Source organism: Camelina sativa, chromosome 18 (assembly GCF_000633955.1).
Source record: "Camelina sativa cultivar DH55 chromosome 18, Cs, whole genome shotgun sequence".
Lineage (NCBI taxonomy): Eukaryota > Viridiplantae > Streptophyta > Magnoliopsida > Brassicales > Brassicaceae > Camelina > Camelina sativa.
In genome coordinates, this window is record NC_025702.1 from 12595690 (window position 1) to 12614047 (window position 18358).

General features: G+C 36.6%; 2 protein-coding genes across 2 annotated transcripts; both read left to right on the top strand.

Annotated features, from left to right (window-relative positions):
• On the top strand, positions 1765-6482 carry LOC104761327. The gene is made up of 2 exons (XM_010484400.1): positions 1765-1896; positions 3277-6482. The coding sequence occupies exon 2, from the start codon at positions 3329-3331 to the stop codon at positions 6224-6226; it is 2898 nt and encodes a 965-aa protein (XP_010482702.1). The 5' UTR covers positions 1765-1896; positions 3277-3328; the 3' UTR covers positions 6227-6482.
• On the top strand, positions 17416-18353 carry LOC104763421 (abscisic acid receptor PYL8-like; the record flags this gene model as incomplete). Its single annotated transcript, XM_010486794.1, has 2 exons — positions 17416-17905; positions 18087-18353. Coding segments are annotated over exons 1-2 (429 nt in total), but the record flags the coding sequence as incomplete, so codon positions are not given.

Genomic DNA, 18358 nt, shown 5'->3' on the forward strand with positions numbered 1-18358 from the left:
CCACTACATCTTCTTGGAGCTACTGGATCCATTGTGATGGACTACTAGCCACTTGGGCTTTGCTTCTTCTTCCTTCGGTACTGGTAGAGTATGGGAGGATGTGTGGTCTCAAACGTATCAAACACACAGCACTGAACACCTTATTCAGCCTCCTCCATGTAATCCTGCTCTTAAAACAGCGATTTGGAAACGCAATATGGCTCCCAAAATCAAATATTTCTTATGGAAATTATTATTATCTGGAGCTTTATCAACGAGAGCAAAAATGAGATACAGACATATCTCACAGAACTCTCTTTGTCGTCGCTGCTGCATCAACGAAGAAACAACAACACATCTTTTCTTAGACTGTGATTTTGCTCAAGCTGTATGGAGGGGTTCAAGAATACCAAACAACAAGATTATGGATCCTTCTGTCCCAGTGGCTGAAAAGATACAAGAACTGCTATTGATGACAAAGATACACAACATGGATGATAACACCAAACAAATCCCATTCTGGACTTTATGGAGACTTTGGAAATGCAGGAGTATCTTACTATATCAACAAAGACACATACCGTGGAATGTATGCATAGGACAAGCTCAGAGAGATGCGAAGGAATGGCTCGATGCCATGGCTGTTGCAAATGACTTTCACTCGCTTCAAACAGTTTCCAACACACAACCCTCGAAAACAACGAGATGGACGAAGCCGGATCAAGGATGGATAAAATGCAATTATGATGGGTCCTTCCTAAACACCACAACCAAAGCACAATCAGGCTGACTCTTCAGAGATGCAAAAGGTTTTTATGAAGGATCAGGTCAAGCCGAAAGTTAATGCACCAACACACCTCTAGAGAGTGAACTACAAGCGGCTCTATACGCACTGCAACATGCTTCAGCAAAAGGTTACAAGAAGATTCACATGGAAGGAGACAACAAAGAAGCTACGACAATCTTACATGGAAGGACATTAAACTTCGCAGCACACAACTGGTATCGGGATATCCAATTTTGGACTGAAAAGTTTGAGATGGTACAGTTTGGATGGACCCCAAGGAACAACAAACAAAGCTGCAGATACACTAGCAAAATCACATCGCTCATCAACAAATTCTCCCATTTATTACAATTATGTTCTAAGCTTTCCAAATTCTGCTTTGTTCCATGACTACACTTAATCATTAATAAAAGTTTTAAGTGAAAAAAAAAAGAAAAAGATATGATATCTTAGCTTCTCCGAATAATATCCTTCCATGTTGCACATCCCCTTATCTAGTTAAAAGATATGAGATGGTCGACAACAAATATTTATCACTTTTAAAACTCTTAACCACAGTTAAGTAATCATGGTCGAGTAACCCCGGTTAGATAATTATGGGAAAGTAAAATGTATGGAAAGTTTAGCTTTTAAACTTTGGGTTGGAAATTTTGACCAAAAAAAAAAAAAGCTTTGAATTCGAAATGGTGATCGTATACAGTCTTTATATTTAATATGCAATCTAATAGTATGTATCTAGTCCAAAAGTAAATTCAAATGCATGCATGCGTGTGAGTTGTATAGACTACACATAAATAAGAAGAGTTTTTTTTCTTTCTTTTTATTTCTTTTTGATTAAAGGAAGAACATATGCCTTTCATGCTTTTACCACATAAGACTCAAATAGGTCAAATGGTCAAGTTAACCATGTTTAGTAAATTTGGATAGGCAATTATGTTTACTTTGAATAACTTAAATACTATATCCCATAAATAGGTATCTCACATTTGATATATACGAGGTTGTTCTTGAGAGAGAGAGAAAATAAAATAAAATCAGAGTAGGGTTTTTGTAAGAGAAGGGTGTATCTGGTTCTTGTAGTAAAAGCTTGTCTGAATATTCTTATCCTTGGAGTTGCGATCCACCGATTGGTATGTTTTCTCCTATTTTCATGGTTTCTTCTTATCTATTATTTACTTTGTATACTCCGATCCTTTCGTTATCTTCCATGCTTCTCGCTTATATTAGAGTAAAATTGAATTTATGGGTTTGATTTTACAGGTATGGATTAGGTTTTTTTGGTTTGTGTCACACGTTTAGACTCTCTGTGATGGTGAATTTGGGTTTTGATCTCTAGGGCAGTCGATGTAGCGTTTGTCTCTTAGATCCGTTTGAAATGTTTTTTGAACTGGTTAATTTTAATTTCCCGGGTCTCGAGTTGGTTTGATTGTTTGCGTTGATTGAAATCTGGATTATGTTTCTTTTTTTTTGGGTCGTGGTGATTATTAGGAGATTCAAATGATTCTATTGGAATATTGTGGATTCTGATTTTGGGTTTGGTGAATTGTGGTTCAAGTTAGGTTTTCTCTTAATATTAGAGTTTGAGGATCCATATATAATCATCATAGTTGAGTTTTTTTTTTTGTTTCTTTGATTGAGTTTTTTTTTGGTTCTTCATCATTGTTTATAGATTTTGAGGGTCTTCATTTAAATCTCGATCTTTCCTTGTTGTTAAGATGTTTGATTGCAGTAGACTGATAGATTCTCAAGATCTTTCTTATATATATGAGCCTTGTGTATCCGTTTTGTATTCAGCGAATTGCCCACACAAACTTGTATTCATATTTTGTATTCTACGGATTGCATTTCATGTAAATTATTTGTGTTTATTGTGTGGCTTAGACATGCTAATTTGGCCAGCCAAAGTTTGGATCAGGTGCAAAGAGAGCAAAAATTAGATATAGAGACGATTTGTACCATTCACCTCTTGAATTATGGAGTGCATTCTTTACCACTAGACCACAAATCTCAACAATATTAATGTAAAATCAAACAAGTTTTATATTTCATCTGGTGCAGTTGCACCCCCTCCAACCTATGTGGGTCCGCCCCTTTGGTTCTCTATTCTTGTTTTTTAAATGAAATATTGCGGTAGGATCGGAGATAGTCGAACGGGGTTTTGTTTAGTGAACTTTGGGGTGGCGCTTCTACTTTGTTTTAGAGTTGAGACCAATGCCATCGCATAAGTTTTATTCTCTTGAGCTAATGATTCGCATTTATGTTTTTACCCTGTTAGGTCAGATCTGTAGCTATATATCAAATCATGAGAACATGCAGCTAGTTAAAACCTTCATGCATGTGTAGAAACATATCTATCATTTTATGGGAACATATCTGTATTCCTTTAAAAATCCTCAGATTTTACTGAACATTTTATTCTATTAGAGTCACCTAAAGATGATATGCTTTAAAAAAAAAAAAAATAGAGACTAATCTCTTTTTTTTTTTTTTTTTCTCCTTTCCCTTTCCAGGTGCGAATTGTTAAGAGTATAGTTTGGGACCGAATAAGTAACTCTCAAGGACATGGAGTGCAACAAGAACGAAGCGAAAAGGGCAATGGATGTTGCTGAGAGGAAGGTTAAAGAAAATGACTACAATGGTGCAAAAAGATTCGCTAACAAAGCTCAAAACTTGTTTCCCGACCTGGGTGGTCTGAAACAATTGTTGACAGCTATCGATGTTTACATCTCAGCTGAGAAACAAATCTGCAGAGAAGCTGATTGGTATGGTATACTTGGTGTAGATCCCACTGCTAATGATGAAGCAATGAAGAAACAATACCATAACCTACTTCTTATGCTTCATCCGGATAAAAACAATTCTGACGATGCTAAAGGTGCCTATGACCTGGTTTCAAAAGCTTGGTATCAACTATCTGACGAGACGCGGAGAACTTCATACGACAAAAAGAGATCCCAAGAAGTTCAAAAAATTGTCCCAACAACACAGAATACTCCTTCACAACACCGTCCAACCTCTAGCAGGAGTACTCCTCATGTTGTGTATGAGCCTGTTGTTCTGAAGCCCCATGTCCGTACGAATATATTCAGTATGGGGTCGCCTTCTTCGATGATGCCGAGGGAGAATATTAATTTTTGGACAAAGTGTGGGATATGCAGGACGATATTTCAGTATCCAAGGGTTTATCGTAACCAGCACTTGCTTTGTCTAACCTGTAATCATGGTTTTATTGCACTAGAGATACCTCCTCCTCCTCCTTCAACTGTTCCGAAGCCGTCACGCAAGAGTCCCAAAAATGAAGCGTCAAGAAAAAAATCAACTGGTCCTTCGTCGTCCACTAGGAGAGAGCCTGCTGCACCACCATCTGTTAACCATATTTTTCAGTGGGATTTTTCATCAGGAACAGCTGGTTCTAGCAGCGGAAACGCCACAAATCAAGCTGAGAATGTGGTTCAGCAAGCACCAGTGAAAAGAAAGCGTGGGGAGTCGCAAGAAAAGGATACTGCTATCAAGAGGTCGAAAAAAGATGAGTCCCATATGCATGGTCAAATAAGTGCAAGAAATGTCGCATGTGGAAATACTGAAACGCCCAACAACTTAGGCGGCTCTTTTCGTCGTCATCCTCATGTACAAGAAATGTTCTTACCTGCTGATGTTGTAGATAAAGTGCTAATGGAAAGAGGCCAGTCAGAAATTTTGAAGAGACTTCCGAAGATGATCACTGAACTGGAAGCAAAAGTGAGGGTAACTGAAGAGAAGAAGAAACGTATGAAGGCAGCGATCAATATGAGTGGAAAGAATGATAAGGTTAAAAGGTCAGTCGATAAAGTGAAGACAAATGATGAGGTTGTAGTAAGGTCAGCTAAGGTAGTGGAGAAAAATGATGAGGTTGTAAGATCAGCTGAGAGAAATGATGAGGTTGTAAGATCAGCTGAGGAAGTGAAGACAGATGACGAGGTTGTAATATCAGCTGAGAAAAATGATGAGGTTGTAAGATCAGTTGAGGAAGTGAAGACAGATGATGAGGTTGTAAGATCAGCTGAGACAAATGATGAGTTTGTAAGATCAGCTGAGAAAATAAAGAAAAATGATGAGGTTGTAAGATCAGCTGAGACAAATGGTGAGGTTGTAAGATCAGCTGAGGAAGTGAAGACATATGATGAGGTTGTAAGATCAGCTGAGACAAATGATGATGTTGTAAGATCAGCTGAGGAAATGAAAACAAATGATGAGGTTGTAAGATCAACTGAGACAAATGGTGAGGTTGTAAGATCAGCTGAGGAAGAGAAGACAAATGATGAGATTGTCAGATCAGCTGAAACAAATGATGAGGTTGAAAGATCAGCTGAGAAAGTGAAAATAAATGATGAGATTGTAAGATCAGCTGAGACAAATGATGAGGTTGTAAGATCAGCTGAGACAAACTGTGAGGTTGTAATATCAGCTGAGGAAGTGATGGCTAATGAGGTTCAAAGGACTGAGGAAGTGATGGCTAATGAGGTTCAAAGGACTGAGGAAGTGACGACTAATGAGGTTGAAAGGTCAGTTGAGGAAGTGAAGACAATCATTGTTCCAGATTCAGACTTTCACAACTTTGATCTTGACCGAACTGATTTAGCTTTCAAAGAAGACCAAATTTGGGCTGCTTATGACAACGATGATGGGATGCCAAGGTTTTACGCTTGCATCGAAAAGGTGATTACTTTGGAACCCTTTAAGATGTATATCAGCTGGCTTAATTCCAAAAGCACCTTTGGAATTAAAACATGTGGTCATATAGACTGGATAGGCTCTGGTTTTATTAAAACATGTGGGGAGTTTACGTCAGGGAGATTTGAAGCTACAAATACAAAAAGCCCCTTTTCTCACAAAGTTGAGTTCACCCAAGATGAAATAAGAGGACTCTACTACGTTCTTCCCAAAACGGGGCAAGTTTGGGCATTGTATCGAAACTGGTCTCTTGAGTGGGACAAGAATACTCCTGACGAAGTTAAACACAAGTATGAGATTGTGCAAGTTCTTGATGACTATACAGAAGACAAACAAAGTGTAAGTGTGGCTCTCTTAATCAAAGCTGAAGGATTCAAGACTGTTTTTCGCAGAAGCATAGATGGAAACAATGTGAGGGAGATTCCAAAGGAAGAAATGCTTAGATTCTCTCACCATGTGCCTCATTACATTCTTACAGGGAAAGAAGCTGATAATGCACCAGAAGGTTATCTTGAACTAGACCCAGCTGCCACTCCACTTGAGTTCTTTGCAGAGGAAGCAGATGGGAATAGGAAAAGTGAAGCTGATAACGCACCAGAAAATTTTCTTGAGCTAGAACCAGCTGCAGCTCTACTTGAATTCTTTTCAGAGGAAGCACATGGGAATGAGAGAAGTGAAGCTGTACAAGAGGAGAGCTATGTCCCAGAGGAAATAATGGATATGGATCTCGATGAGTGGTTTGAACTTTGAAGCTAGTGGCAGTCAACGTACAATGGAGGAAGAAACATATCATATCAGCTCATTTTATATTGAATCATTAGGGCACAAGACTAATCAAAAGTCAGGTATGATCTTTTGCTTTCTTAATTATTATCTTTCTTTTATCTAAAGTCAACCCAGAAACTATACCAGAAACATTAGCCTAAATATTTCGCATATTTTTTGGGGGTCAAATGTTTCATATTTATGTGTATTTTAGTATTTATTCAACAAAACTTGAAATAATTTGTAAGAACTCACTTCGAGAGCGTTTATGGGTTTTACTTTTATATTTAAAGCATTCGTTTGAATCTCACTGACATGTTAGTAATAAGATGTATGGTGGTTGTGATAATAGTTCATTTTGAGACCAGCCTATTCAAGCATGAGACGATTTGGTCCTGGTTTTAGAATTTGAGTTGGGCAACTTTGATATATATCAAAATAAGTTTGTGCCACTATATAGAAGGAACCTATCTATCAAATATATTGTGCCTCCTATTTGCAACTGAGATAGTGAAATTTTGTTTCTTGTCAATGTCTTATCAGATTAGTAATTTAGGCATCAAAATTTTGTTTGCACTGCGTTTATCTTTATATTTGTTTTATGCTTACAACAACAACAAAAAATCACAATTTGAAAATTTTTAAGTAAGTTGTTTCTGTTAATTCTAAACGTAAATGCTAAACTTATTGAAAAAAGTTCTTGTTCCATTTGTGTTTTCTCATAATAGTTGTCCTTATGTTTTTTAACTTTTTTACATAAATTTTTAATTCGCTAGTCGAGACTTTAGGAAATATTTTACGAAAAAACTAGAAAAATGTTTGTATATCAAAATTTTGGTTTTCAGTTTAGTTTCAATGTAAAAATAAATATGCACGTCAAACCAAAAAAAATATGAAGAAAACTACAAAGGTTTTTCTGTTTTCGTGTATGTGAAATTTTCTTTGTGTAAAAACAAAAGCAAACTAACAAATAGTTTTTCTTCTTTTTGGAACCAATAAAAATTACGAACTTGTAGTGAGATTGAATGAGTCTCACAATCATCTTCTTTTTCATGTAAACGAATAAAAGAATATTATTAGAGATCAAAGTGTGGGGTTTTGATTCATAAGCCATTAATGGTGTTCACGTTTATTTAGCCGAATGGTCAAAACNTGTTTCATACATATATATATATATATATATATATATATATATATATATATATAGATGCAATTATATTGCAACACATGATCCTCGCTTCTCTCTTTATAATTTAGTTTTCTTTCTATTCACATCTCTTCCACACCTTTGTTTTTTGGGTCCACTTCTCTCTTTCACTTGAATTTATCTTTATTTTGATAAAATACTCTAATTATAATTATCGTCGATCGTTGTCATACTATTTATACTAATATCGACGCATGAAGTGAATCTAAACATTCCCACTCTACAAAGGTGATTGTCCTTTTACATCCAATCAATGGACTTACTATTTATGTGATCCTTACTTCTTGTCCTTAATATTAAGATATTTAAGGCCTCTCGAATGATACGATATATGTGGAAGTCAAACAAGTGATTTTGTTGTTTTAGTGCGAATGAAAAAAGTATGGTCCATGTATATTGAAAGGATAATAATAAAACGAATCTATCTAATTCCAATTTTAGCTGTAGAACAACATTGTCAACAAACACTATTTTTATTTTATCGAATTGGTTGGTACATGTATATGTATATCCTTTTTTTAAAAAAAATGTTGTTGATACTTGGTATTTTTGTTTTCGTCGATTTTTTTAAAATGTATTTGGTAGATTGTTCCTTTTTAAAAGATGGATAAATCGAAAAAAAAAATTCCAATTTGATATGTAAGATACGTTTTTGTTATATAGATATATAAACAAATTAAAATCTAAGATAAACTCGGCGAAAATGAGTAAAGTTATAATAAAAAGAGTGACTTTGGAGAGTGTTTTTTTTTTCTTTCTAAATAGCCAAAAATAATGTATAAATTATGTGTCATGTTGTTGTGTTAGAAAATGAAAATATAGTATTATTAAAAAGAATGAAACACGAAAACACACAAAACTGCACACATTTTTACACACTTGAAAGTTCTGTCTTATATTTTTTTTTATTATATAATCATTTTTGCAATGCGATTCCAAAAGTCACCAAGTGTGAAGACTATTTGTTATATATATTTGAAGTCAATGTGTTGTATTAAAATTCTAATTCAACCCTTGAAGACTCACAAAAAAATATTATTTAGAAGAAGAAAAACAAAACGTGAATGTAAGATACGCAATCTCTAGTAAAAACGTTACTTTGAAGCGTTTTAATTATACTTTTATCCAAAATGTGGACCCCGATTTTGTCTAATATTTTCAAAAACAAAAAAGCTTTTTATTCTTATTTTTATTTTTATTGTCAACGACAATTAGTTTATTTTTTATTTTATATCAAAAAATTATTATCGTAATTATTATAAAAATAGTTACTTGCATGTGGGTATGGACATCTTTTTTTGGATAGTAAGTGAAAATGGATTTACTGTATTAATTGAGATTTTTTTTTTAATAAACCAACCTCATTAGTTGATTAAATCGTTGCTATGGCTAGCTTTGAAACCAAACATGATGAAAAAGATCATAAATATTAAATAGCATCAGCCGCCAAATTTAGTTTCCTCTGTTTTACAACTGAACACTGTCTGACTGAAAACATATTTCTACGTGCTACCAACACATTTCTGATTAAACTTTGAAAAAAATGTGTGAAATTATTGGCCGTCTGGATTCATAACCAGTACTCTATATAGTCAGAATGTGAAACGAAACTAGTAATTAGAATAAAAAGCAAATCTACATGAAAATACATTTAGTTTTGATGTTTTTATCAAAAAATTAACGTTTATAGCACCAAAAAAAAAGAAAAAAAATTGACATCAGTAAAAGTGCTACTTTTCCATTTATACCTCGAACTTTTATAATGAGGTCTCTTATTAATTACTTTGAATATATATAGAGAACTAATTTGAAAGTTGTACGTACTATTATATAACGAGCCAAAGCCAATCTACAAATTAGAAAGCACCCGTGGCTATGGCCTCTAGGTATCTATCTAATTTCTGTATATAATAATCTTTGAGGTAGTTCGTATTCTCGAGAATACTTTAGCTCGTTACAAAGTTAGCAACGAATTTTCTTTTTCTGGAGATGACATTATAAGAGCCAAATCTTTTTAATGTTGATTGAAATCTTTGTCACTTTGAGATAATTTTATTCAGGATTTTATAAAGTGTTGGATAAAGCACGTGGGACCAGTTGCTCTATCAAGATTGGCTCTTCGAGTAAGGAAAAGTTAAAGGCCGTGAAGCAAACCCTAAATTAAAGTTCTGTATCTAATTTTGTAGCTCGATCATTTACAATATATTAGTATAATAACTCATAACCCACTACGACGAGTTAAGAGTTAATAATAGTCGTAATTTTATATTGGAACAACAGTATTATATTAACATAAACTAAAATAGCGAATTGCTGGTTCCTCGGAGGCGTTTTTTCGACCTGACTTTTCCTTTAACTTTGGTTGAAGCCACTTCCAATCGTCCATTCTCTTTCTCTCATGACTCTCTAGACCATCTCTTTCTCCCATCCCTTTTTGATTTCCCTTCCCCACCCCCCTCTCCTATCTCCCCCTCTACTGTCCCTTTTCCCCCAACTCAAATTGAATTTTTAGTTCCCGAAAGAACCATTGTTGCTCTCCCTGCTCAGTATAAATCTACTCTTGTAGTGGTAAATCCTCATGCACAGGTGATTCTCGACTCCTACTACAAAACTTTAGGGCAAATCCCTAGATCTGTTGGTACTGTAGCAAAAACTGCAGCACAAACTAATGGGCTACTTGGTACCCCTCCGCCAAAGGTAGCTCGCCATTACATTAGTAACTCAAGAGACTGTAACCCCTCGCAAGCAGGTGGAGTGGTTGTACATGCTGTTATACTCCCAGATGTAATGTTACCTCTGGGTTTGGTTATGGTAGTGGGTACTCATGCTCCATCGCAACAAGCCTATGGTAACATGCCTCCTGCGGAGAAGACATTGCTGAGTCAAACTGTTACTGACTCTCCCTTAGCCCCTCCTGCACAAGCAGCCATTGACTCTCCCTCAGCCTCTTCTCACCTCAGATCCAATTGTTCCTAAGCATGGAAATACTGATCATCAACAAACTACACAACCTTCCACTACCTCCAGTACCCAACCAAAAACTCTAGCACAAAAGCTGAAAATTACTGAGGATAGATCACTCACCCCGTTGACACCAATCGAATACTCTCCTACTGGCAAGCCTCGCGTCTGCATCCCCGACTCAGTCTTCCAGGAAGGAGCTGACATTCATAAATACTTTATTATTGGGCGGTTTAAAGGAAGACTACCTGCATATAAGCATATCCAGAGTGTAATCTCTCATATATGGGGTAGAGGTAAAAGGCTAGAGATTCACCTTAATCATGCGAGCAACACCATGTTGGTGCGAGTTCCTAATGAGTACTTGAGGAAAAAAATCCTAGAGAAGAAGATGTGGTATATTGGTGAGAGTATGTTCCTTGTGGCCCAATGAGATTCTTCAGGTGGAGAGAGTATGGATCTTGATGCAATACCTATTTGGGCTCACCTTAAAGGTATGCCATTCGACCTGATGCACCACAAAGGCATTTGCTTAGTTGCGGGTTTGGTTGGAGAACTTAAGAAAATGGATGAGTTCACAAAAAATTTAGTTAGCTTATCTGTTGCACATGTCAAGGTTGAAAGGAACTTGAATGAGCCTTTGCCTTCCTCAGTTGAAATAGAAAGGGAGAATGGTGAGGTTATCTCCATTGAGGTCGAGTATCCCTGGGTTCCTCCTACATGCTCTCATTGCAAAAAAATAGGATATGTTATTCGTTATTGCCCACTTGTGACACCTTCATGGACTCATGAAAAGCAAACTAAAGATTTACCAACAGTTCCTCCTGCGGTTAACAAGGGCAAAGGAAAACTTGTTCCTAATTCACATCCGGTCGCTGAAGAGGCTGGTTGCTCTAAAAGTCCAGTTTCTGAGACAAGTAGTGAAGCTCCGGTTGATTCAAGTTGAACTGCTAGTGCCTCTTTCACCTTTGTCCCGCCATCTAGTGATCACCAGCCACCTGCAAGTCACAATTCCCATATGCCTAAACCCCACTCAATGCCAAAACAATCTAAACCTAAACCTAAACTTACAACCCAATCCCCTCCTTCTGAAATCGCTATTCACAATCCTTACGATGTGTTAGCATCTCCTCTTAGTAGTTCTCTCCCTCAAAATCCTCCAAATTCATCACCCTCTCCTCAGCCTCATCCTACTCCCCCCATTTTAACTTCCGCCGCTTTCACTTCCGCTGACCCTGTTACTGACATGGTAATTGACACACCTACTCTAAACCCTTTAGACTCTTCCACTGGGGAAAACCCTCCACCTTCTGGAGGAACTCCTCTTACTCAATAATCTCCTAATCTATCCCCATGTATATAAAATCTTTTTGTTGGAATATCCGTGGTTTTAATGATACGGATAAGCATCGGCCTTTTGCTACTTGGCTTGCTACTAATAAGCCTATTTTTGGAGCTCTTCTAGAAACTCATATTAAGGAACCAAACTTGAACCGTGTTATGAACAAGGCCTTACCTGGATGGAACTATACCTCTAATCACAACTCACATGAGGATGGTAGGATTGTGGTCATTTGGAAAGCGCCGGTCGCAGTCATTGTCCTACATCAGTCTAATCACCTAATCACCTGTGAAATTTCGGTTCAAGGTGGTCATCGTTTCTGTTATACCTTCATATATGCACCCAACCAAAGTGAGGATCGTACTGACCTCTGGTGTGAACTGCTGAGACTACAACATAATTTTTCACTTGATTCCACTCCTTGGATTCTCTGTGGAGACTTCAATCAAATTATTCACCCAGCAGAGTATTCCACACAGACGGTTAACCATTTTAATACTTGCATGATGGAACTTCGTGATTGTTTGTTGCAACTTGAGTTGTTTGACCTGCGCTTCTCAGTTCCTCTCTTCACCTGGACCAATAAAAACCCGTTAAACCCCATAGCAAAAAAGCTTGACCGTGTTCTTGCAAACAACCAATGGCTTTCCTCTTACCCAGATAGTGCAGTCTCTTTCCTGGCGCCAGATGTCTCAGACCATTCCCCAAGTTGCCTTAACCTTTTTGCCCCTCTTCCCTCAGTTGGAACCAAGCCTTTTAAATTCTTCAATTTCCTAACCAAACACCCAAACTTCCTTGTTACGGTTGGAACTGCATGGAATCAGGCTGGAAGCATAAATTCTCAGGAGCCTTGTTTGTCCACCTTGAGTGCAAAGCAAAAAATATTAAAGAGAGAATTAAAAACACTTTCTCAAGAGAATTTTTCAGATATTCAGAATAGAGTACGAGAGACTAACAGTTTGTTGCAATCTGTGCAGGTACAAGCCCTAATAGACCCTTCCAATGCCCTGTATCAACAAGAAAAAGATTTACACTCAAGATGGGAGTTTCTGCGAAAAATTGAGGAGGCATTTTTCAGGCAAAGGTCCAGAATCAACTGGCTTAAAGAAGGAGACCTGAACACTACCTATTTTCATTGTATTATGCAAATGAGGAATGCTTTCAATGTTATACGATCGTTTTCCACCCTCTCTGGAACCATAGTAGATGATCCTTTGGAAATGAGCATTCTGGCGGTAAACCACTACAAAACTCTTCTTGCACCTGCTGTCCTCCCACAAGTTGTTGCCCCTATCCTTTGGTTTCAAACCCTGCTCACCTATCGCTGCTCACCTGAACTGAAGCAAACAATGATAAAGGTTCCCACTGCTGATGAGATAAGGAAGGTTATGTTCAAACTTAAAGCTAATAAAGCACCTGGTCCGGATGGATTTACCTCTGCATTTTATAAAGCTTCTTGGGGTATACTGGGACCTGAGGTTCTTCTCAGCATTCTCCGATTTTTCCACACATTCTTTCTCCCATCATTGGTTAATGCTACCATTCTGGCAATGATAACAAAGGTCCCTGGTGCTTCGCTTGTCTCATATTTCCGGCCTATCTTTTGTCTCAATACACTGTACAAAGTGGTCTCAAAGCTCCTAGTAGCGCGGTTGAAACCTATTCTTCCGAACCTGGTGCAGAAGAACCAAACAGCTTTTATCCCTGGAAGATTATTGGTGGAAAATACTTTATTAGCAGCTGAGCTAGTAAATGGTTATCAGAAATCTAATGGCTTGAAACGAATAACTATCAAAGTGGATATAGCAAAGGCATTTGATACAGTGCGGTGGGAATTTATATTTAGTTGTTTGCGAGGAATTGAAGTTCCGGAACAATACTTACGTTGGCTTAAGGCATGCATTTGTACACCGTCTTTCTCTGTTGGATTCAATGGAAATGTGCATGGTTACTTCAAAGGTCTCAGGGGGCTGCGTCAAGGGGATCCACTCTCCCCATATCTCTTTGTTCTGGCTATGAATTGTCTATCTGCCTGTCTAGACAAAGCAGCGGAAGAAGGAAGAATAAAGTATCATCACAGGTGTAAAGAACTGAAACTCATTCACCTTTGCTTTGCGGATGATCTACTGATATTCATTGATGGTACGGTCTCCTCAGTGCAAAGTGTTCTCCAAGTTCTGCAAGAGTTTGAGGAAGTTTCTGGACTAGCAATCAGTCTCCCTAAGACTAGTTTCTTCACCTCAGGTCTATTCTCTTCTGAAGCTGAACATAACGTTAATACAACTGGTCTTACGCATGGTCAATTACCCATCAAATACTTGGGAGTACCTTTGTGTACGAAGAAGCTGATCCTACTGGATTGTGCACCGCTGATACAAAAGGTAAAGGGCTGCTTCAATGCATGGTCTATGAAGTCACTCTCCTTTGCTGGTAGACTACAAATGTTGAACTCGGTGATCGCTGGCATATCCAATTTCTGGTGCTCAACTTTTGTCCTGCCAAAGCAATGTATAAGGATATTGAACTCTCTCTCCAATGCATTTCTTTGGAAAGGAACAACTGAAGGTCATCATTCGGCTAGAGTGGCATGGGAAACAGTGGTGCAAGACAAGAAGGAGGGAGGATTGGGAATCAGGGATCTGTCCATCTGGAATAAGACGTGTATGATAAAGCTTATCTGGTTACTTTTCTTTCGCTCTGGATCGGTCTTGGTAGCTTGGTTTAGGAGAGAAATTTTGGCTGGGAACTTAAGCTCTTTCTGGACCCGTAAGCCTAGCAACAGGAATTCCTGGTTAGCTAATAAGTTGTTAAAGATAAGAGAAGCGGCATATCCATGGATCAAGGTAAAACTAGGAGATGGGAAATCATGTCAATTTTGGACTGATCACTAGAGCAACTTAGGTAAGATGATGACTTACCTTCAGGAGGATGGGCTCTATCAAGTTGGTATACGCAGAGGGGCTAGTATCTCAGATCTCTAGCGATAGGGGATATGGTGTTTACCTCCTGCACGATCAGAAGCGCAAGTGAATCTTCATGTTGACCTATCTACTCTCACTTTAACTAATGAGTCTGATACTTACCTTTGGTGGATTGACGATCAAAGTAGAGATCGTCATAACACGGGCACCATTTTCTCTGCTTTAAGGGAGAGGCACCCTATTGTCTCTTGGCATGGAGTGGTTTGGTTCTCCGGACGAATCCCAAAACATTCCTTTCTTACATGGATTTTTGTGTTAAATCGTTGCCCGATGAGAGATCGTCTACTTCATTGGGGCTTGCAGGTGGATCCCACTTGTCTTCTTTGCGCAACCATGCCTGAATCGCGGGATCACCTCTTCTTTGAATGTCCCTACAGCTGGTCGATTTGGACAACAATAGCGAGACGATGTGAATTCTCTCCTTCAAGTAATTGGTCTACGACTCTTAACAACCTCACTCAATGTAGAATTGATAAGGTGGCCCGGAAACTTCTCCCGATAGCTTGGCAAGCGGTGACCTACACGATCTGGACTGAGAGGAATCATCTCCTTCATCGAAACACTTTCAAATCCTCTGATCTTCTTCTCCGACAAATCGAATTGACGGTCCAGAACAGAGCTTCGAGTTTCCGTGATACTAATCCTCAACTATCCTTAACCCTTCTCCATCTGTGGTTCTCTGGAGCACCATAGAAGGCGGAATGCAAATGACTCTCCTCAAGATGCGATTTGTAACCCTACTTCCTTCTTTTTCTCTGTTGGCTGTATTCGAACAATAATTGAAGATGGTTAGGCAGTTAAATTCTTAACCGAATTTCTATTTCGATTCTAACAACTAGTTCAACTCTAACTATGATTCATGTTCTGTTTCTTTAAAATAATAAGATTATATGAGCTATGTAATAGACTTCAGCCCTGTAAACTTTTTCTGTACCCTTATGTTTTATTAATTGAAAGCCTTTTAACAAAAAGACAACAGTATTATTATATTTGCTTTAGTTAATCGTCAATAGAAAATACCACTGAGAGTGCTGTAATATATACCTCAATAATTTTGAATATATACCTCAATAATTTTGACAATTTTCTATACCTCGAATAATAAATGTTTTTGGTTTGGTCATCACATGCATAAGTATTTTTTAAATAATTTAATCCTGTGTTTTTAGTTTTTAGTAGATGCCAAATATATTGTTCTTATCCTAAACTAGATTGGTTATCTGTTGTTTGCATGGTTCATTGATACCCCAAAACTTGCGTTCATAGTATGTACTATGGCTCAGTCACGATTCCAAACAAACTTCCAACTAGTAATTATTTGGCTAACTGGGACATATCAACATATATGTATATACAAAACGTGTAACCATTTCTTCTTTGGTTGCCTTATTAAGAGCGTAATCTGGCCAAGCATCTTGTTTGATTTTTCATCTCCTTAATTTTTCATTTAATAGTTTTCCTATATATTTATGAACCCGATGTTTTTTTTTTTTTTTTTTTTTGATGTATCTCAGTCTCACCTTATTCCTTAATAAGTTTATAATCCTAGCTACACCGATATGTTATAGGCTATTCGTTGAAGCCAATATCAACAACATCCTCCTCCGGCTACTTCTCTCAAATTATTATTCTAATTTTTTCTACTATTTTAATTTAATCTTTGCAAGCATGAAGGGTAAAGTTTTTAGAGAAAATTAGTGGAAAAATAGTCTTCCAAACCCACTTACTATTACTCTAAAGAAGTTTACCAATCACACACTAATTTTTTTTTTATTACTAAAATTTACACGCAAAAAAAAAAACAAAAACAAAAAAACAATATCACTCACTAATCACCTTTACTTAGCAATTATTTATATCGTATTCTTTCATTCTTTACACCTCTTTTTACTAAAGTTTTGGCAGATAATTTTTATTTATTTATTAAGTTTCAAGTCTGTACAGGTTATCTTTTTTGGATTCTAAAACATAAATATACACACCAACTTGGTAGGCTGCAAACCATTACAATTTCTCTGAAAATTTCATATCATCTTTCAACAAATTAATTAATTTCATAATATTATTTTTCACTAATCTAAATCGTATAATTAATTATGACCACAAACAAGTAGTACACATGAATACGATGTTACAGTAATCTAATCGTAAATCATTCTATACAATTGCTAATTACACAGACACTCACTTTACAGTACCCCCTATATACATACAAATGTACATCATTACAACTAATCCCAATCAACCACAAAACCGGAATAAAATCTATTAATAAAATTTATAAAAAAAAACTTTTATCCAAATGAGAAAAAAAAACTATTCCAATAATTGACTGAACTCGCATACGCTAAAAATCAAATTTACATTTTAAAGAATCGAGTCTTCATTAAAAAAAAAAAATCACCAATCAAAAATAATTAACTAGAGGGGTATAATGGTCAACAAAAACAAAAATCAACAAACAAAAAAACAGAAGGGCAATATCGTAAATAAAGATAAATGAGTGGGATAACATAAGAAAGCATCCAATAAGAGTAGTGAAATTAGAGAGAAAGGACCTTTTACTCCTTTTTTTTTCTAATGTCCAATTAAAAAAATCTTTTTTCTTTCTACCATTTTAAAAATATAAAATCTCTCACTCTGAAAAAAAAAATCTATTAAATTCAATAATAATAATATTTAAAGAGCGAGAGAAAAAGTTTGTTGGAGGATTCTTCTCTCTCTTCTCTCTTTCTCTTCTTCTTCTTTATCATCTCTCTCCCTCCAAAGACGGCGACTGTAATCTTAAAATCTTTCCTTCATCGTAAGATCTCGCCGGAAAAATATTTTTTTTTTAAAAACCACTCAAATCAGATCTCTTATAAGATTCAAAGCTCATATCTTTTACCTTTATTTCTTTCTCTTTCTCGTTTGGTGTTTTTTTTTTTGTTTCGGTTGTATCTTAAACACGAAGGTGTAGAGATTTTTCACCGTGGCTTAAGAAAACAGAGGAGGAAGAAAGAAGAAGAAAGATGGAAGCTAACGGGAATGAAAGCTTGGTGAATCCGAATCTGAGTCAGAGTCAGAGTTTGAGTCAGGAGAGAGAGTTTATAAGAAGGCATCATCAACATGAGCTTCTTCAGAATCAGTGTAGCTCTACGCTTGTTAAACATATCAACGCTCCTGTTCATATCGTAATCTTCTTCTCTTTTCTTCTCTCTGTTTCTCTCTGTTTTGTTCTGTAAATAATTCAATCTAGAAATGTTGAAGAAGACGAATCAATTTGGTTTCTATTTATAGAAGTTTCCATTTTTGACTATTGTGTGTATAAAACCGAATCTGGTTTTGTTGTTGTTGTTGTTGTTGTGGGTATAGGTGTGGTCACTTGTAAGAAGGTTTGATCAGCCACAGAAGTATAAACCATTTATAAGTAGGTGTGTGGTGAAAGGGAACATGGAGATTGGTACAGTAAGAGAAGTCGATGTTAAATCTGGTTTACCAGCTACTAGAAGTACTGAGAGGTTGGAGTTACTTGATGACAATGAGCATATTCTCAGTATCAGAATCGTTGGTGGTGATCACATACTCAAGGTTTTTTTTTATATATATAAACCCACAACAACAAAAAAAACTTTTACTTTTTTTAC

What these genes read in the sequence shown, in the direction of transcription:
- LOC104761327 (XM_010484400.1), top strand. Translation starts at nt 3,329, where the DNA reads ATGGAGTGCAACAAGAACGAAGCGAAAAGGGCAATGGATGTTGCTGAG.